Source organism: Rattus rattus, chromosome 7 (genome assembly GCF_011064425.1).
Source record: "Rattus rattus isolate New Zealand chromosome 7, Rrattus_CSIRO_v1, whole genome shotgun sequence".
NCBI lineage: Eukaryota > Metazoa > Chordata > Mammalia > Rodentia > Muridae > Rattus > Rattus rattus.
The window spans coordinates 5,676,631-5,697,863 of record NC_046160.1 but is presented as its reverse complement, the minus strand read 5'-3'; the positions used below and the strand labels follow the sequence as shown (position 1 = coordinate 5,697,863).

General features: G+C 52.4%; 1 protein-coding gene across 1 annotated transcript in view; it reads left to right on the top strand.

Annotated features, from left to right (window-relative positions):
* The first annotated feature begins 214 nt into the window (after nt 1–214).
* The window catches only part of Ttc7a (tetratricopeptide repeat domain 7A), a 106,118-nt gene continuing 85,099 nt past the window's right edge, over nt 215–21,233 (top strand). Inside the window, exons 1-3 of the mRNA XM_032908718.1 lie at nt 215–685; nt 8,029–8,192; nt 10,825–10,993. Coding sequence (XP_032764609.1) covers nt 499–685; nt 8,029–8,192; nt 10,825–10,993 — 520 coding nt within the window. The 5' untranslated portion in view covers nt 215–498. The remainder of the gene's footprint in view (nt 686–8,028; nt 8,193–10,824; nt 10,994–21,233) is intronic.

The window sequence follows — 21,233 nt, the reverse complement described above, 5'->3', positions numbered from 1 at the left end:
CCAGCTAGCGGCGGGGGTCCGGCGGAGGGCGGGCCGAGATCGCCCAGCACGCGCTTGGCTTCTGTGGCCTCGCTGGCCGCTCGCGCGCCCAACCCGGCGAGGGATAGCCCCGCCTACTTGGGGGTGGAGCCGCAGCCCGGGGAGGCTCCGCTGTTGGAGACGCCCAGGCCCGGGGCGGGGGCTGTGGCAGCAGCTGCAGTACCGGCGGCGACAGCAGCGTCAGGAGCTGCTTCAGCAGCGGCGGAGGCTGCTTCTGGACGGCTTGGGGTCGCGCAGCCGCAGCCCCAGTCCAGAGGCTCCAGGCGGTGCCCTGGGCGCTGCCGCCGCTGCTGCTGCTGCGGGTCTCCAGCCGCTACCCGGGCCCCCTCTGCCACCCGGGCCCCGGATGCCGTCTGCACTCCGGTCGAGCCTGCTGGAGAGTGCGCCCCAGCCTGGACGCCGCCCCCGGCCTGGTCTCCACTCCTCTGCCGCACCTCCCATGACAGCACCCGCTCGAAGATGGCTGCGAAGGGCGCGCACGGCACCCACCTGAAGGTGGAGAGCGAGATGGAGCGCTGCCGCGCTGAGGGCCAGTGGGACCGCATGTTCGAGCTGGTCCGGCATCTGCAGGTGCTGGGCATTTCCGGCGGCGGCGGTAGCAACCGGCGAAGCAGCCCGAGCGGCAGGTTCATCTCTCTGGACACCGGTGAGTGAGGGAAGGGCAGGTTCGCCCGGAGCGAACGCGCGAAAAGCACCGCCTCGTCCAGGAAGCGCGACTCGACCGACCGTCCCGAGCCGGCACTGGGCGCTACCCTTCAGCTTGCCGAGGCAGTTAGGAAACTCGTCTGTCCCAAGAGAAAAATCGCTTTGCAGATTGGGTGTTTGAAGAGAAGAGAGAGAAAGAAAAGTTTGTGCTCTCTGCCTTTTAAGGTCACGTGGGTAACCCTACGGTGAAATGGAGGTTTCTGTAGGTATCAGAGAAGTGCATTGGACCGGACCCTTGCCTCCCTAAACTGCCGAAACCCCCTCGTGTTAAATTTGTTCCTCTGTGTCTTCTCTTATTTTCCCCTCAAATAAAATTGAGACCAAGCTCTGTCCACAGCAGACTTAGACCGAGGCGTTTGTTGAGCATTGGGTAGGTAGGTCGAAGAAGAGGCTGGTAAGCCTTAGTTTCTTCGCTAGTGGCGGACACTGGCCCCATCCAGTCCTGGCAGCCTGTGGCTTTAGCAGCAGGGCTGGTTTAGCTGGGCTGGGTTCTTGTGCTGGGGCGGGAAAGCACCCTGATGGGGTGGAGGGAGAACCCCGCCCAGTCTCCAAACCCAGATCCTGTTTCGGGTGTCTTACTCTCTGCCTTGAGAGATGTTCGGAGCCCGCTGCGTGCACACAGCCACCTTTTCCGAAGGGGGTAGATAATAAGTCCGGATATAAAGAGTTTTCCAAAACCACCCAGCCCTGGACGCCTCTGTGGGAGCGATGGGATGATTATAACAACAGAAATACCCTGCTGTAATGTAGTGCTGCTTGCTGTGTACCAGACAGCCCTCGAGACTTTCCTCATGACTCCTCCCGGCTCCTATTTATTTGCTGTATTTATAGGTAGATAACTTCGTCAGTCAGCCGATACGTTCTGAAATCTGAACCTAGGTTTCTGAGTACATCGTTTCATTTGCGCTGTGTTCTCTCAAAGATGCATACCCTTGCAGAGCACTCCGGGTGCGTAAGAGGCAGGGTGGCAGGCAGTTGTGGCTTCGGTTGTAGAACTCAGAGGTAGGGCAGCCAGCTTCAAAGTGGCCGCAGACCTGGCAGTAGACCTGCCTGGTGTTTGGGAAGGGCAAGGTCGTTTGTTTGCCCGAGGAAAGTCCTGAATGCAGGAATTCCAGGCCAAGAGGTCTGAGCATGGCAGAGGGCGTGGCTGTCAGTTCCTCCCTGCTCCAGGGCACCAGCAAGTAATGTACAGGAACCCTCTGGGCTGGTGATGGTGGGGCACACTCAGGTGTTGGTATCTGGTACCCCTTTGGAATTCGTGTGTGGTTGGCCTCACAAAGCAAGGTGCTGGGCCCCAGTAGGGAGGCAGAGCTTCCTTGCATCCCCTCGGGCCTGCTTTCCCTACATTCTTCTTTAGCATTTCCCCGGAAGCTCAGCACTTGGCTAATCAGTATCCCAGGAGGAAGACGTTTAGGGAGCTAAAGAATGGATTCAAAGATGAACTTTAAAATCCGACTGCAGGCCTGTGGGACATGGTATCATGTGTCTGCAGTTCGATCGAATGGGAGGCGAAGGCAGAGGGCCATTCTGAATTTGTGGCCAGTCTGGGCTGTATGTGTATTGGTGAAATTCTTTCTAAAAAAGGAAGGAAGGAGGGAAGGAAGGAAAGAAGAAAGAAAGGAAGGGAGAAAAGAAAAGAAAAACAAACCCCATGGAGCTAAGTGGCAGAGTCCCTTGGTTTGATGCCCACCACATTCAGTAACCACCACCACCAAAACCTTTGAGGACTTTTCAGACTTTAATGTGATCCTCCAGTGTGAGGTGAAAGCAAGTGAAACGTAAATGCTGTGTTCCCAAACCCAACGGGCGTTCCGTAGGACACTTTTGGGAGGCAGGCACAGCATCCGTTAACTTCCCTGTGAGGAGGGGAGCAGTTTCCTCCTTAGCTTGGGGATGGGGACACCAGGGTGCAGAGGTCACGTATGTGTATGTGCAGAACGTGTGTTCATTCATGCATGAGTCCTGGCCACAAGGCTGGCACTAGTGGGATGAGGAGGGACCTGGAGTTTGAGTTTCGAGTTGTTTTTGACAGTGAGTGGGAGGCGTGGGGGGGGGCAGGGACGGACAGACCTGAACAGACACAGGGACACACACACACGTGGGGAGGATGGACAACACGACTGAGCAGTAAGGACAGATGGCCTCCCTGCTCAGCTCTGTGGATGACTTTTCTCGAATTGTTAAATTTACTCGATCCCAACCTACACAACATATACTTTGTGCACTGCAAACACACACACACACACACACACACACACACACACACACACACACACACACCACTACCACCACCACCACCACCACCACCACCACCACCACCACAGACAACGACGACACAAGGAAGGAAGGCAAACAGTGCCCAGAACATGCAAGAGCACTTTTGATTGACAGCTATTTCTCTTTCTCCGGATTCTGTAGTTACTCAGAGAATAGGAGCCTCTTTTGGGGGGGGGGGGAGTCATGTTGGTGCTCATCCCCCTATCTGCAGCCTAGGAAGGAGAATCTTTTTATTCTTTTGTGGATGCGATGGCACACGCCACATCTCAGCACTGGAAAGAAGGCAGAGGCAGAAGGACCTCTGTAAGTTCAAGGCCAGCCTGGACCACATAGTGATTTCCACGTCAGATACAGCTACATAGTACATAGTGAGACCCTGGCCAAAAAAAGGGTTGTTTTTTTTTTTTTTTTTTGTATTTTAATTATGCATGAATGTGTGGACATGAATGAACGTGCTCTTGGAGACAGGAAGAAGGTGTTCAATCCTTGGGTTCCCTGCAACCACTGAGCGATCTCTCTGGCCTAGATTATTAGGACCTCACCTGTCCTGTCACACTCTTGCAGTCGGTGACGTGATGGTGACATAAAGGACAGAAGGTACTAAGGGGGTGGGGGTGGCCGAACCCCAGACATCCACATTTCACCGAGGCCCTGAGGTCCTGCTGTGTCAGAGCTTTCTGTGGAGACTTAGGGGGACATCAGTAGACTCCAGAGGATGCGGACTTGGCTCCTGAGGTTGGTTGAAGGAGCTAAAGGCGCAGCCCAGGCCTCCCGTGGGGAGCTGGTCACTGCCTTTGTGTGTTCCTCAGACTCACATCTGGTGGGATCTGGAGAGCGTGGGTGCCAAGAACTTCCCAGCCCAGCCTGTGGCATTGAGGTTGTGTGGAAACAAAGCCAACCCAGTATTTTGATTTGATTTTTTTTTTAAAACAACTTTCCCCATTACTTTTATTTATTTTATCTGAGGGGCAGGTATACTTGAGCCAGAGCATTCTTGTGGAACTTAGAGACCAACTGTCAGGAAGTCACTTTTTCCTCCCACTGTGTAGGCTCTGGGGACCTAACTTAGGCTGACAAGCAAGATGAAAAGGTTTGGTTCAGCCATCCAGTGTTTTAGGTTGGGGGACACTTTATTATGAAACATTTACACAATACATTTAGAAGAGAGAAGGAGCCCCATCTATTAGTAGTCATGAAATCATGAACAATCTTTTTTTTCCCCCCCGGAGCTGAGGACTGAACCCAGGGCCTTGCGCTTGCTAGGCAAGCGCTCTACCACTGAGCTAAATCCCCAACCCATGAACAATCTTCTTAATAAATTAACTTACATTTAATGTTTGTGCGTGTGTGTGTGTCTGTGTGTGTGCATGTGTGTGTGTCTGTGTGTATGTGTGTCTGCATGTGTGTGTGTTTGTCTGTGTGTGTGCATGTCTGTGTATGTGTGTCTGTGTGTCTGTGTGTGTGTCTGTGTGTGCGTGTGTGTGTGTGTGTGTCTGTGTGTGTGTGTGTGTGTGTGCATGTCTGTGTGTGTGTGTGTGTTCATGCTTGTCTGTGTATGTGTGTCTGTGTGTGTGTGTGTGTGTGTGTGTGTGCATGCATGTCTGTGTATGTGTGTCTGTGTGTGTGCATGTGTGTGCGTGTGTGTGTGCGCTCACATGCTCTCCATGGCAAAGGACAGCTTGTAGAAATCACTTTTCTCCTCCTCCCACCATGGGGTCCTTAGAATCAAACAGCTTGTTAGACTTAGCAGCAAGCCTCTTTACCTGCTAAGCCACCTTGGTCACTACCAACCATTTTCCCAGGCTGTTCTCAGCCCATTGCTCTCCCATGCTATTTCAGTACAAAATTTATTTAAAAAAAAAAAAAAAAAAAAACATAACCGCTCGACCACTCTGAGCCACCATCTTTTTTTTTTTTTTTTCAACCGAATGATTTTTTTTTTTTTTTAAACCGGAAGACCGCCTTAAACAGCTGCAGTTGAAGTGTGTGAGGCAGGTGGTCTCTCTCACCTTCTCCCAAGTCTATGTTTGGAAGGCCCCAGTCACTGCACGCCAGTGGGAACAGAAGCCACAGAAACCCCTTGGCCAGTTTGAATGGAGGAGAGAGAGGGCTGACTGAGCTACACTTCTAGCTGCAAATGGGCACCTTTGGAGGTGGTGGCTAAGGGCACGGGGGCTGGGGGCTGCGGGCTGCGGGCTGGGGGCTGGGGGCTGGGGGCTGCGGGCGTGCTCCATGGACCTGACAGGAAGGCTTCTTCACAGCCCTGACAGAGAAGCTGTCCTCTGAGCCAGGCTTGGACGGGGAGCAGGTTTGGCCTCTGGGAGGACAGGGACGAACTTATTCATGCAGACTCTTAACAACTGAAAATTCTGGAGTCGTAATCCCCAGGTGCCCTTGAGTTTTATCGTTGCTTTAATCAGGGAGAACAGTAGGATAGGAAGAAGGGGAGGGAGAGGGGATGGCCCAGCAAAGGAAGCAAAGTGAATCCTGCCTCCTGCTGAGCGAGCCCCCAACCCCCCTGACTTAGTAGAGGAGACTAGGAGGGAGGACGTCTTCACCCACCCCCAAAAGGACAGGAAACAGGACAGCCAGAAGGACCGTAGGTGTGGCTCTGGTAGAAGCTTGCTTAGTACCAACCCCTAGCACCACATGCAGCAATCCTGCCTGCCCTTGTAGTGAAGCGAGCCCCAGCACCCCTGCCGTGGGTTTAGCTTTCAGATTAATCACCCAAAACGCTCAGAGCCAGCAGGGTAGCTCAGGAGCTAAAGTGAAGCCTGATGGCCTAGGTTCCATCCTTGTACCTATGAGGTGAAAGGTGAGACTCAAAGGACTTCTTAGAGATTTTCCTCAGACCTCCCTCCACAAGCCAGACGTGGCCAGCAGGCACCCAGACCAATGAGTAACACATTAAATAACTGGTTAAATTTTTTTCTTAAAGTAATCAAGCTCTCTGGCGTGAGGGAGATGCAGGAGAGACATTCTTGTTTGCCCGACCCTAACAAAATCGCTAATCTCCATGAACTGTAATATGGGACTACTGTCCATCTTTTAGGCCTGTGCAGGTTAAATAAGACTATAAAATAAAATGCCTGGCATTTAGTATGGCCACGGCAAATATCAGTGTCCCTCTCACAGTCCTATTCCCTCAGAGCTTAGAGCAGTACTCATCAAACAGACTTGGGAGGTGGGGGCGTTTGGTTGTCTCCTATCTGCTCTAACAACCCCCACCCCAATAAAAGCCAAACGAAAGAAAAAATACATAAAATTCTGCACCCTCTTTCTGATGTTTTTAAAAATCATCCTATCCAAACAGTTCAACAAGGTCATTTCTAAACGTTCGCTCAGGTTTTCCCACACGTGGAGGTGTATCAGCCTAGACTGCACTGCTGCAGACCACCCGGGGTGGCACGGGTTCAAACGGGACTCCCATTTGTGGAAAAGGGCTCCCAAGTCTCTTGTCATGAAAGGTATTCGAGATCAGGGCCTGTAGCTCTGCCTGCTGGTGGCCTTCTTTTTGACAGGGCCTTACCACGATCTCACTATGTAGACCAGGGTGACCTCAAACTCAGATCTGCCTGCCTCTTCCACACCGTTGCCAGTTTAGCTTGAAGCTCCTCCCACAGTCGCACATACAAAACATCCTCAGTCCGTTTTGAGGCTTCAGGGTGCCCCTTTTTTATGGACATACGGAATTTTAATTAGCCACCCATTGGTGGGTGTAAAGCCTCTCTGCTTTTTTACATGGTTATACATGCTGCTGGGTGAGGAATTACAAGTAGGTTCTTTTACACATTCGCAAAGGCGTCTGTAGGATGTTGCCAAGTACTCCTTTCTAGAAGTTTCTTCAACTCATTGACAGTTGGGAAAGGGGTACTTTAAACCTCTTCTCAGCCTTTTGGCTAAGATCAAGCGTGGAAAGTGGGTACTTTTAACGGCAATTCCTCAAAATGTTAATTTTAAAAATCCTGAGGTTGGCAGCAAAGGAACCAATGATGCTTCCTCGGGGCAAACCCTCGTGGCTTGACTGAGGTTTAGGGCTGCGTGGTGAGGCTAGGGAAGGGGAGTCCTCACAGGAGGGCTGCAGATATTGCCCCGGGCCTGAGCAAAGGCAGCGATTCTCAGAGAGTAGTGTGGCAGCTGAAAGCATTGTGACAAGGTGGGACAGAGCAAACGCTCCTAGAGATACTTACAGAACGAGTCTATTGGCTTCCTCTCGGAAAGCTGGAAGAGCTGACTCACCTGACAGGTATTTATTAGGCCCCTCCATTGAATAGTGCTCCTCAGTGATGGGTAGGCAGTGAGCACAGCCTCATGAGACTGTTGGACTTTATGCCTGCATGCCAGATACCTGGCTCCCCTGTGTGTGTGTGTGTGTGTGTGTGTGTGTGTGTGTGAGAGAGAGAGAGAGAGAGAGAGAGAGAGAGAGAGAGAGAGAGAGAGAGAGTCTGTCTGTCTGTCTGTCTGCCTGCCTGCCTGCCTGCCTGCACAAGTAGCAGGAATGTGGTAATGACAAGATTGGAATGTCATTATTGTTGCAGAAGCACACCAAGCAGGCTAACACTACTTGCCAGGTATTGAGCCATGCAGTCAGCTCCTATGTGTGAGGGAACTCTTGAAAATGACTCGCCTTGCTTCACAGGAAACCTACACACCACACTCACTCTTTGGCTGCCGGGTCATCCCGAGCCACACTAAAGTCCCTTAAGATGGGCAAATCGGTTATGCAACCCCAGAAACGAGGAGAGTGTGAAGTGGCCCATGAGGCCCTCACAGTACAGTTCTCCCCTTCCGTGGTGTGAGGGGGTGGGTGCTTTCTGTTTTTCCATGGGTTCTTGCTCGGTCACCTAGACTGGGTTAGAACTCCCTTCAGTCCTCAAAGACGATTATGGAAAATGCACCTTTATTTCCTAGACTTGAGCCACCCGTGTGCTGGGTAGGGGTGGTTGGGGCTCATGATATCTGCTTATGTGTGTTCAGGGAGTCAAGGACCTTCGTCCTGTTTTTCAGATGACTTTGGGAAATTGCTGCTAGCAGAGGCCCTTCTGGAGCAATGTTTGAAGGATAACCACGACAAAATAAAAAACTCCATCCCTTTGCTGGAGAAGACGGATTCCAGGCTGAACGAAGCCAGGGACCACCTGAGCAGCATCCTTAACAATGGGAAGCTACCGGTGAGCCTTCAGGTCGTCCTGACTCAAGGGGGGGCAGAGTGGGGCTCTCTAGGCAGCAGGTGGACTCTTGTATCCCAAGGAACTCCGATGGATGTGGAGAAGAGGCAGGGAGGGCAGTCCGGAGGCGCCTCCTCCTTTAATCAGGACCTACAATCCGGGCGATTCCTAAAGCCCTAGCTTCTCAGTCAGTGACCATAAGCCACTGCCCTAGCTGTCCACTGGGCTCCAGAACTGAAGCGTCTCATTAGGGCTTCCTAGGTACTTTTTATAATGCCTTTAGCCCCCACTTCTGTGACCCGGGAGAGACAGCACTCAGCAAACATGGTTCTGAACTGGAGTGGGAGTAAAATAATGACTGAGGAACTCGGGCCGGTGGAAGGACAGCTTCTTGGGGTCTCACTCTCAGAGTGAGATGTTCTCGTCTGTTATTTCTTCCTGGGCATCTCTGTGACAGTACAAGGACAGATGGCTAAAGATCTGCCTAGCAGGGGGATCTTTATCCTAAGCTGAGGGATTCTCGCAGGCACCCTTCAGGATGTATGGTCCTGACTGGTTAGGTCGACAGACCAAGAAGACGTAAAATTCAGAGGCAGGGTCGCTGACTTTTAAAGTTGCCCGAGTGGAGACATTACAGAAGTCACAGTTCAGCGTGGAACTATACGGTTATCATTGCTCAGTAAGAGAGAAAGACACTGTCCCTGTAGTGTTTGGCTGCCCTGTTGTAAACTGTCATTAGTCCACAGGGATCTGCCAACAGCAACACCCACTCTTTATGGCCTTAGTGTGTCCTTCCGAGCCTTTGTGCCCTATCACCCACGAGCACAGTCATAATCACTGTTTGTGGTCTGTTTTTATCTTGCTTCTCTCTGGGCTCGGAGCTGTGTTCTAGACTTTGCCCTATTAATGCCCTTAGCCTCCCTGGGGTGGGAGGAAGGGAATGAGTGTTATTATCTCTCCATGGCCACCAAGAAGATGGGGCTTAGTGGGGGGACGTGAGCCTGTAGCCTGAGACCACTTCGTGTGGAAAGGCAAAGACAGGGTTGAGAAGCTCTGTAGGCTGGGCCAGCTGGGGACGCGTTACCTGGTGCCCCGGCTGGGGATGCAGGTGGCTTCTCAGGAAACTAACAAATGGCTTTTTACAAATCAGCCTTTGAGAATTAAAGGTAGTGGGGTTGGGGATTTTGCTCAGCGGTAGAGCGCTTGCCAAGCAAGAGCAAGGCCCTGGGTTCGGACCCCAGCTCAGAAAAAAAAAAAAAAAAAAAAAAAAGAGAGAGAGAGAATTAAAGGTAGTGAGAAGAGAATAGGTGTGTAGGCATTGCAAGGTCTTGTGGGAACTTCACAGAAGGCAGCTTCCTGGGACCGGGAGGCTTCTGAAAGGAGCTGGGGCCGAGGGACAATCTGGACGGACATAGGGAAGGCTCTGAGTGAGCGAAGACAATGGAGGATGGAAGGTTGGCTTCCACAGGGCCTGCCTTTGTCTCACCCTGTCTCCCTTACTTGGCCCCTTACAAAGATGCCGGTGAGGAGCGTGGAGGAGGGTCTCCTGGGATCCCAGATACCCTGACCTACCTACCCACTGCAGACTGGGAGTCTCCAGCCAGTGGGAGAGGTTAGGGATTGGGAGCAGGGCTTCATCTCCAGGGGGCTTTCTAGTGGGCAATGGCCAGAACCAGGCCCGAGAGGCTGTAGCAAGTGCCGCCCAGCGATGGGAGACCTCACAGTAGACTCCCATCTAACGCTAAAGCTCAGGGCTCCTCCAGCCAGCTCAGCCCCTCTGGTGAGTTGGTGGTGACTTGGTGGTGACTTGGCAGGGAGCACCGGCCCTGCCAGCAGCTGAGGTCTTGAGGGGGCTGTGAGAGCCCTCTGAGTGGGTGGAGATTTGCATATGAAGACACTGGGAGGGCAGGGTTTGGATTAGGTATTTTGGGTCTCCAGGCTCTGACTTAACCCTCCTTCTGAGATGAGGATGGTCCCAGCAGGCCCTCACCTCCTGTCCCACGATGCTAATGTGGCTGCTTCCCCTTCCAGAAGACCTAGGTGACAGCTTCAGGGTCCTCATGAGCTCTTTCTAAAGCCTTTCACCTAATTTCTCTAATTTCACCTAATACACGCCCCCCCACCCCCACACACACTATAAGTTTTGGGCTCCATAAAATTTGGCTCAGTCCCTGCCCTCAAGTATTCAGAATGTGTGTGTGTGTGTGTGGGGGGGGTGTAGCCTGGATCAGAGCCTGTGGGGGCTTCGGGAGAGAGAAGACAGGGCCCAGTTCTACAGCTGCCTGAAGTCAAGGCAAGAAGCAATTAGTAGATAGTCTAAGCGTTTTATTAAGAGTCACCATGTAGGCAGTAGTCTGTGGACTAGGCCGTAGAGGCAGTAGACCATAGGCATCATGGAAGACTTCCTGGAGGAGGAGGAGGAGGAGGAGGAGGAGGGGGAGGGGGAGGAGGGAGAAGAGGAGGGGGAAGAGGAGGAGGAGGAGGAGGAGGAAGAGGAGGGGGAAGAGGAGGAGGAGGAGGAGGAGGAGATTTGAACAGGGTCTTGTGCAAACTGTGGCTTATGGCTCAGTGTGTGTGTGGGGGGTGGGTAGAAGTTTTGGAGTGGGAACTTGCTAACACATCCTTGTCCTTTCAGCCACAGTACATGTGTGAGGCCATGCTGATCTTGGGTAAGCTGCATTATGTGGAGGGCTCATATCGGGATGCCGTCAGCATGTACGCCCGGGCTGGGATCGATGACATCTCCGTGGAGGACAAGCCCCTGTATCAGATGCGGTTGCTGTCGGAGGCCTTTGTCATCAAAGGTAGCTGTGGATGCCTCTTTGGGCACCCCCACTGCCCCGCTGGTCCACTCTGCTCTTGGGCACCTGGAACAGGCAGCAGCACAGCTAGGGGAGTGACCAACACGTTGGGGGTGGGGTTGGAGGCAGTGTCCCAGATGTTAACCCCAGGCCACGGCTACACAATGCTGTTCAAGGAGGGCTGCTCAGGGCAGCCCATTGCTCAAGGACTAGTGGAATCGGGTTCTCACCCCGGCTTTGTTGACAACTAGTTACCACACTGGATGCCTCTTGACCTTTCTTGGCTGCAGTTGACCCATTTGTAAAAGGAGGTTGTGATACCAGCCCTTCCGGGGTTCTCATGACCAGCCGAGCTGTAGAACCAGGTCAAGAAAACCTTAAAGGGTGTGTCAGTTCTTGTCAGGCCTGCTGTGCAGGGCCTCTGTTGTGAGCAGAGAGGGGCTGCTGAGATCCAAGGAGAAGGACTTCCTGTCCTGGAGGAGCTCTCAACCCTCCCAGGGCAAAGAACGCTTTAGAAGAAACAGGATCAGTGAGGAGAATTTCAGGAAGGGGACTGGTTTCCAGTTGTGTTGATAACCACGCACGCATGCACACACCCATGCATGCACCCATGCAGCACACTTTGTATTTTTAGGCTCCTTCCCTACACCTGTAACCCTGGGAGGGGCCTGGGGTGGCAGTGAGATCCCCTCCTCCCAGACAGGTGCTGAAAGTCTGGGGCGTTTGAACATCTCTCTGTCCCAGTAAAATCAACCCTAAGAGAAAGGTCTAGAAAAGCCACCTGTACTTCTGTAGGGATTTAGTGCCTGACACTGGGGGACTGTGTGTTACTTTCTAGGTGGGGATTGAGGCCTAGAGCAGAAATACACCTTGCCCAAACATACCCATTGGGAGTGAGGACCAGAGCCTCCAGTCTGTGATGCCGGCACAGGCAGGCAAATGAGGTTTCCCTCCCTGTCCTCCTTGTCCTCCTTGGAGTAACTGACATCTGTAGAGGACCTGGACTCTGGCTGGAGGGGTCCTGAGGTCCCTGAGTTCTTTGCCTATTGAGTCCACATTACTTTAGGAAGCCTACCAAGCTAGTTTCCCTGGGCAGGTGGGCTGGGGGTACCCACCCGTCAGGACCCAGCCTGTGAGGGTTTTCTTCCCCTGCTGGCGCCCTGTACCACAGGCCAGGCTTCGGGAGCGATCGTATTTGGTGCTAGGTCTCTGGGGTTTCCGGGGAACCACTTCAGCTGTGGATATCCTGAACTGAATACCTCTCTTAGGGCTGCTCCTCAGGCCTTTCTCCTTCCAGCCTTGCTCAGTACATATTGCTGTCTGTGTCCTGCTCTCTACTCTCTCCAGCATGCCTCCAGCTTCTTGGGGGAACACAGTCCTGGTGCTCAGAGGTCCTGCTAGGGAGGTAAGGATCTGCCATTGCTCGCATGGGCCAAATGGGCCATTTGGCTGCAGGCTGTGCTGACTTCCCCATCCCTTGGTGACTGCACGTATCCTCTCCTGCCACTTGCCTGACTCCTCTGCTTGTCCTCCCTGTCCTGTTGTGGTGACCACACCTTCTGCTTGGCATGTTGGGGTTTGCCTGAGCCCGAGTGTGCTGGAGACCATGCACAAGGCCATCAGTGTGTGCGTGTTGTGACCTAACCATGGCGGTGGGATCTCGTGGGTCTCTTCACCCAGAGGACACACAAGGAGATGGGAAAGGCTGTTTGCGGGACTGGCTTCATTTGAGAGCATGAGGGCAGTGACAGCAGGAGCTCTAAGCTCACAGAGTCCTCATGCCAAGTCAGGTGTAGCCTCACCTGAGTCTGCAGACCCCTGAGCTGGTGCCCTTCTTCCCAGGTTACACATGAGGAGCTGAGGTTGCAGTGGCTGCAGCCAGAGCTCACAGAGCAGGGCTTTAACCTGGGCAGCCAGACAATCTCTGGCACAGTACTCAGGATTGTAGGTGGAAAGGAGTTACACCAAATCCTTGTGCTCTAGACAAGGAAACAGAGGCAATGGAAGGGAAGCCACTTACCCAGTACATCACTTAGCTTCCGATGGGACTAGCATCCTCAGTGTCCTAGGAGCCTGGCAATTTGGCTCTTTCTGCTTCTGGGTGACCTCTGCATAAGCCAGCCTAGCCCAGTTCTAGCACTTCTGGCTGACTGTCAGACTATAGCTTTCTTTTCCTTTTTCTATTTTTTGCACGTGTGTGTGTCTGTCTGTCTGTCTGTGTCTGTGTGTGTGTGTGCGCACAGGTTACATGCATGTCCGTGTGGATGCATGTTTGTGTGTATATATGAGGGTCCTCATGCATGTGTGTGCATGCACATATGTGGGGCTCTGAAGTTGGTGTTGGGAACAATCCTCAATGGCTCTTCTTCCATACTCACTGAGGCAGGGTCTCTCAAACACAGAGCTTGCCTTTGAGGATGCTGCCTCTCCCTTCTGGGATTGAGATTCCCACCCAGCGCTTATGTGGGTTCTGGAGATCCACACTCTGGTCCTTATGGTTGTACAGCAAGACCTTTAACCACTGAGCAATCCCCTCTTCATCTGGTGCTGCCCAGTACACTCCTGGCCAAGAGGGAGAGGACAGAGCTTCTGTGTTAGAGAGGAGCCTGAACCAGCCAACCTGGGAGGCTTGATGGGGCCAAATGTGAGCTGCTCTTCTTTTTCTGGGCTCCAGGACTGGCTTCTGGTCCCTCTGTTCCCATCCTCAGAGGTGTGAAGGCCCACTCATAGCCTCCCCTCTAGAACAGAGGGACTTGGCCGTGGCCCTCAGGGCATCCTATAATGACATGAAGTAACCTCCTTATCAGACTTGTTCCCGGGTGTCATAGGTGGTGACTTTAAACCTCACTGGGAGCGTTGAGGCAGGGACCTTAATTATAGTGCTGTGGGTTTCTGTTGTCCAAAGAGCAGCATTTGACGCATGTGTGCCTGTAGGACAGGGAGTGCACGACCATCCAACTTCTCTAAGAGCAAAGGAGGTAATATCCGTGTCAGGGCTATTCAGAAGCAATAGAGGACAGGCAAGCTGCGTGAAGCCATCCCAGTGGGTAAGGGCTCTTGCCGTCAAGCAAGATGTCTTAGTCACTGTTCTATTGCTGTGAAGAGACACTGTCACCAAGGCAACTCCTTCAAAAGAAAGCATTTAATTGGGGGCTGGCTTACAGTTTCAGAGTCCACTGTCACCACGGCAGCAGGCTGGTGTGGTGCTGCAGGCTTACAGTTTCAGAGTCCACTGTCACCACGGCAGCAGGCTGGTGTGGTGCTGCAGGCTTACAGTTTCAGAGTCCACTGTCACCACGGCAGCAGGCTGGTGTGGTGCTGCAGAAGGAGCTAAGAGAGTGAACTTTTGAAACCTCAAAGCCCACCCCCTGTAACACACTTCCTCTGACAAGGCCACACCTCCAGATCCTAATAATCCACTCGCTGGGGCTGTGCTCACTCAGGCCACCATGCCTGGACTCCCGAGTTAGACCCCGGGACTCACACAGTGAGAGGAGAGAGCTAGCCTCTGACAGGTGTCCTCTGGCCTTCATGCCGTGTGCACAGAAATGAATAGATGCAGGGAGACACCCCAAACCATGGAGAAATACGTTTGCTCGCTAAAACAGAAGAAGAAAATGCCTTCATGAGAAGGCCTGCCATTTCTGAGATTCTGTCCCTTGCTTTCTCTCCAGTCACTGTCCTTTCTGTAAGCATGAACCCCAACATGGCACGTGGGGCAGGCTAAGTGACCCCTCCCTGCGTAAGCATCTCCCTGGGTCGGTGTGTTCACCCCATTCTGTTCACTCAGTGGGCTCCTAACTCCTGGGCTCTGGCCCACATCCCACTAAGAACTATGATTTGCCAGCAGTCATGAAGTAGGCACCTGTTAGGGATGCCAAGGGTGAACGGCTAGGTCGGTTCCCTTGTGGGAATGGTGGGCAAGTCAGCGGAGCCTGCCTTATGTGGCATGGCTCCAGGGAAGCAGCGTTCTGGAAGTTGCCAGGACTGGGGGCATGAGCCCTCTGGTGCCTTTCCTTCCTGTCCAGTCTTAGTCAGTCTCACCAGCAGTGAGGTCTGCTGTCTCTAAAAAGCAGAAACTAGAAACCTACAGAGAAGGCTGGTCGATAGCTTAAAGCCATGGACTCTGCATGGCCATAGTGGCCACAAGGCTGACCCCAGGCCTGTTCCATGAGAGACTCTGTCCTGAACATTTAAGGGGGCAGTTTGTGAAGAATGGACTGTTGCTGCTGCTGCTGCTGCCACTGAGCAGCTCCCCTTCTAGTGTGAGCGGAATGCCTCAGGCGTCCTATGGTCTAGTGTGAGCGGAACACTTCATGTGTCCCATGGTCTAGTGTGAGCGGATACCTCAGGCATCCTATGGTCTAGTGTGAGCAGAACACCTCATGTGTCCCATGATCTAGTGTGAGCAGAACACCTCATGTGTCCCATGATCTAGTGTGAGCAGAACACCTCATGTGTCCCATGATCTAGTGTGAGCGGACACCTCAGGCATCCTATGGTCTAGTGTGAACGGAACACTTCATGTGTCCCATGGTCTAGTGTGAGCGGACACCTTAGGCATCCTATGGTCTAGTGTGAACGGAACACTTCATGTGTCCCATGGTCTAGTGTGAGCGGAACACCTCAGGGTCCTATGTTCTCACAAGTCCAGGCTGCAATAGCTCTGTCAGGTCATACTCTGAGCAGCATGGTCCCCATGTGAGCCCAGCTTTCTCTGACTCCAGCTTTGGGCTCGTCCCTTTGTATAAGAGGTACCAGTGGGAGCCACTGTGGGAGAGGGACTGACTGACTGTAGAGCCTTTCCTGGGTGAGTTAGGAATGGACCATTGCTAGCTACGAACAAGGGAAGAAAGCCCAGGGAAGTGGGCGACGGCCATATGGAGAGGGCCCAGCTGCCCCCCTGAGAGAGCGAGCACTGGGAAGAACTGGCAGAGAAGCTCAGGTATCTTGGTTGGTGTCCCTGAGGCTTAGACAAGGGTTGGCCCACCATGGAGTGATCCATGGTCTGCTTCCTGCTTCAGAGGTCTAAGTCCGAGACCTCTGTGGGCCCAGGGAACAAGCTGCCCTCTTTTCTGAGTGTCTAGGCCCTGAGGTTTTAACTAGCTCTAAGATACTTCAAGGCCTGTTCTTGGCATCTTGGGCCTGCGGTGGTTAGGCACCAGAAGGCTGAGTGCCGTTTGGCGTCTGTCCCTTCTCTTCAAGCCTGTCCCTTCCATTTTTCTGGTCTCTCAATGTGCTGATGATGCCTGCTTCTCCAGACATGCGTGTGTCTCAGGCCCTCCAGGCCTCAGCTATTGCTTCCTAATTTGGGAATCACTGTTGCTCCATCTATGACCTGGGGATGGGTTTGGAGGAATCTCTCAGGATCAGCACTGCCCTGTGTTTCAGCCAAACTGGCTCCATTTCTCCTGCCCGGATTTGGGCAGGCCAGAGCATTAGCTCTGAAGAAATGTGACCTTCGTTCACCTGCAGTGAACTCTGGGGGCGGAAGGATACAAATTAAGCAGTTATGAGGACACCGGTGCCCGAGGCAGCCCACTTCCTCCTCAGGACTTAGGTGTGCTGATGGTGTTTCTATTCACTTTCTGCAGTACAGTCGATCCTAAGATACCCTGTTCTCATCAGGGCTTTATGGCTTATTAAGCTGTTCCTGGGAATATGGTAGCATATCTGGTTTTATGCGGCTGTGTTTTATGGCAGGAACTAGGTGTTGGCATTGGCGTCTTTCCCAAGGTGTAGGCTGTCTGGTCTGTGGGGAAGGGATGTGGGGAAGGGATGCTGCTGCCATGGCTCCAGGCTGTGGGCCCCAGAGTGAGGGCTGGCTTCCAGCTAGAGAGAGGGATCTGAGGAGGAGGCTGGGTTTGTCCACTGTCCACTCACCTACAGTCCACTAAACGCCCACTGTGCTGAGAGACAGCAAACGGGCTAAAGACACACCTTGTACTGCCTGTGGCACTGAAGGCAAGATGGCCACCGCGTAGGAGGGAAGCTTTGGGCTGGGGAGGCAGAAGGTATGTGGCAACCCTCCTTTTTGTTACTTTTCTCAGTACTGTAACCAAATAGCTGACAGAAGCCTCCTAAGGGAGGAGAGGGTTCTTCGGTAGGAGAGGGTGCAGTCCATCACGGTGGGAAGAGAAGTATGGCAGAGTAGCTTGTTGGTGTCTTAGTCAGGCTTTTACTGCTGTGAGCAGACACCATAACAAGGCAACTCTCATAAGGGCAACATTTAATTGGAGCTGGCGTACAGGGTCAGAGGTTCAGTCCATTATCATCAAGGCGGGAGCATGGCGGCATCCAGGCAGGCATGGTGCAGGAGGAGACGAGAGGTCTACATCTTCATCTGAAGGCTGCTAGCAGAAGACTGACTTCCAGGCAGCTAGGATGAGGGTCTTAAGGCCACCCCCATAGTGACACACCCATTCCAACAAGGCCACACCTTCAAATAGTGCCCCCTCCCTGGGCCAAGCATTCAGACCACCACAGCTGGTGACAAATGCTTACTTCTCACACTGGCTGACCTAGAGTAGAGAACTGGACAAGAATTGAGGCCAGGCCTAAGACCCACCCTAGAGGTCTGCTTCTGGCAGCTAGACCTTTTGTAACAGTTCGCCAACCTCCTGAGATGGCACCACCAGCTAGCGAGTATCCGCTCGCAGGAGCCTGCGTGGGACATTTCATGTTTAGCCCATAACGCCTCTCCTCTATTACTGAAGACCACCCTAGCTGGGGGCGTGGGCTGTAGGTAGGGTTTGGGGAGGGCAGTTTTGGACAGGCCTCCAGCAGGACAGACAGCTATAGCTAGCTCAGCCATCAGACACTTGTGGGAGGTGAGAGAAGAACCTGGGATTCGGAGAGCCTTGGTGGGCGCTGAGGGCTAAGGAAGACACCGGAAGGCCGGACTGAAGGCAGAGCAGAGCACTGAGGGCAAAGGACTGGCATCTGCTCTCTGCTCAGGGGTTTTCACCTCAGGGCTCTCGGAACGAGTCTGTTCTCCCCGAGTTAGCCCCCTTCACCCGTGAGCCCGGAGAGAAGGGTGCTTACCAGGAGGTCATTGTGAGCACCGTAGCAAAGCATTTTCTTTATAACATTGGGTTTAGGGGGAAGGCCTCATTCCAAGCTAGGTTTTATTAGTAATCCCCCCTTTGTTTGGGAAAACAAAGACCGGTCTCTGGGAACATTTTGAGATATCCTCCTAGTCACTTTTTCTTACAGACTTATCTGGACTTTTGAAAATTAAAAGTAAGTCCATACGCTGTGCTTTGAACTGCTGTAAAAGCTAATAATTCCCAAGGTGCAGTGGGGCTTACCTGTGATCCCAGGTGCTGCAGAGGCCGCAGCAGAACTGCAGACTTGGTTATCACAGAGACCGCGCTTTAATTCTTTTTAATATTTAAAAATAACTGAAAAATTTTTCCTGGGAAGATGTCTCAGTGGTTAAGAGCATTTCCTGCTCTTGCAGAGGTCCTGGATTCTGTTCCAAGCATTCACACTGTGGTCCACAAACACCTGTCACTCCCCACACAGGGCCTGTGATGCCCTCTTCTGGTGTTCACAAGCTCCAGGTATGTGGGCGAAACACTCGTACACATAAAATAAAATAAAATAAAATATAATAAAATAAAATAAAATAAAATCTTTAAAAGGTAATAATAGGGCTGGGAATGTAACTCAGGCAGTAAAGTGCTTATCTAGTATATCTGGTGTGTATAAAGGCTTGGATTTGTTCCCCAGCACCACGTAAGGCTGGCCATGTTAGCATATCTTGTAATCTCAGCACTTAGAAGGTGGAGCCAGGAGGAACAGAGGTTCATTGGCATCCCTGAAGCTAGCCTGGGCTACACAAGGCCAAAAGACAATATAAAAATTATGTTCTCTCTCTCTCTCTCTCTCTCTCTCTCTCTCTCTCTCTCTCTCTCTCTCTCTCTCTCTCTCTCTCTCTCTCTCTCTCTCTCTCCCCTCACATGCACATGGTAGTTTATGTATTTAGCGATAGAGTCATGCTTAGCCAGACCATGGGTTTAATTTCCAGAACCAAATCTATGTAATGAAAAATCCAAAGGCTGCACACGTTTGTGATGCCAGCATTTGGGTGGTAGAGGCAAGAGGCTCGGGGGCTCAAGGCCGTCCTCAGCTGTATAACAAGATGGAGTTTGGGAGACTGAGACGAAGAGAAACTAAAGCATACACTTCGGTGTTGGTTAGGCAGTGCCGTGCAGTCATTCTCTAGACTAGAACTCTTTCCTGTAAAATGGAGACTCTGTGTTTGTTAAACGGTACCTCCTCTTTGCATGCCGGCCCCCCTGGTGACCATGCTTGTACTTTACTCTCTGAATTTGAATCTGGTTCCTTAGCGTTGCACAGTGTTTACCTTTTTGTCCATCTGTTGATGGTGCACAGTCCCCCGTCAATGGATACTTGGGGCATTTCCCCCTATGGGCTGTTAGAAGAGATAGGGCTGTGAGTCTGGATAGAGAAGCCTCCTCAGTTCAGTTCTTGGAGCACATGGAGCTGACCCTGGAGCTTGTGATGCTACCGCTAACTAGCTGTACTGTGCCGTGCTGTGCTGTGCCGTGCCGTTCTCCGTCCACTCCTGTTCCCACAGCTGCCCACTTTTGAGTGTGATCTGTGACAACCATTGCCCACCAGACCTTTAGGGTTAAGAATACATTGTGTTTCCTTCCTCCTTTCCCCTGCCATGCAGGGTGCCTGTGCTTGGTAAACACAAGGCTAATGGTCTTCTGTAGCTTCTGTGGTTACTCTTTCCCTGGGGGGTGGGGGTGACTGGGGTCTGCTACCTTTTGGGGAAGGGAATTTCTTAGGAAGCCTCCTGTCTGTCTGTATCTAGGGCCCAGGGCTTCTGGGGCGGGCCTTGTTGGAAGGTCTGCTACAGCGGTGGATGAGTCAGCCTGCACTGAAGGAGCCAGGACCATGTGCTGAGCCCAGGGCAGGACCTGAAAAATACAGGGTTGCTTTGAAAGGGGCCTTTCCTAGTTGGTTTTGTGTGTTTTCACAGAAAGTTCCCTTCTGCCAATGTAACACAGGAAGCAGTGCCTGGCACTTCCTGGGTGTTACTGGCTTTCTGCCCAGAGCACAAGGTTGGTTCACAACTGCCAGGAACCTTGGAGGTGGGGCTCAGTCCTCCACTTGGACCTGGTGCTGTGCTGTTACTTGGCCTCTTGTGTAGAGGACTCTTGGGAGAAGGGGAGAACTCTCAGGGTTGGTGTAGGTTTCCAAACATTGTGGGCAGGAAGTGGGTCTTCTTAGCAGTTAGACCCAAGGATTTCATGCTCTGGGAACCTGTTTGGTCTTAAGCATGTTGGAAGTTATCTTACAGGCTCTGAAGAGAAATGACTCAATGGTACAGAGCACTGACTGCTCTTCCAGAGGATCACATCCAATTTCCAGCACCCACTTGGTGGCTCACAACCATCGGAAACTACAGTCCTGGGGCATTGCAGGTGTCAGCTGCTATGTGGGAGCTAGGATTTGAACCTGGGACCTCTGAAAGAGCAACCAGTGCTCTTAACCTCTGAACCATCTTTCTAGCCCTGACTATTATAATTTCTAAGAAATTAATCTCTCTCTGTGTGTGTATTCTTGAGTCCCTTGTGTGCATGTGTGTACTGTGTGGCTACACACGTGTGTTCTGTGGATGCATGTGCATGTCAGAGTCTTGGGTCTTATCCTCAGAGGCCATCCACATTTTTTGAGACAAAGGTCTGGGGCTCAGCAAGCAAGCCTGGCTGTGGAGAAGAAGGCCTCAGTGCTGCTCACGCCTGGCTGTGGAGAAGGCCTCCGGGATCTGCTGTAGTTTGTTAGTTGAGTTCTTCAAGAAGCGTTTTTAATGGAGGGAGGAGGCTCTCCCTGTCAGGCACCACAGTCAGCATGCCGGACTTCACTCATTTCTGTGTGCTCTTTTCCATGTTCTTTCTAAGCAACAGGCATTGAATTGTCACTGGGCTGGAAAGGTCAATCATAAATAGCATGGTGGCAATGCAAGGAGACGCGGGGCACAGGAGGCTGGGACACAGGAGATTAGGAGCGCTGGTAGAGCTCTCTGCCATGGACGTGCCAGTCTGGGTTTCATCGCAGAACCACCCAGACAACCAAACACTGCTGAGTGGAATCTGCTGAGTCAGAGGGAAGGGAAGGGGATTCGTTGCTTTCTCCCTTGCTGAGACAGATCCCTGATAAAGGCAACTCCAGGAAGACAGGGTTTATTCCAGCTTAAGGTTGGAGC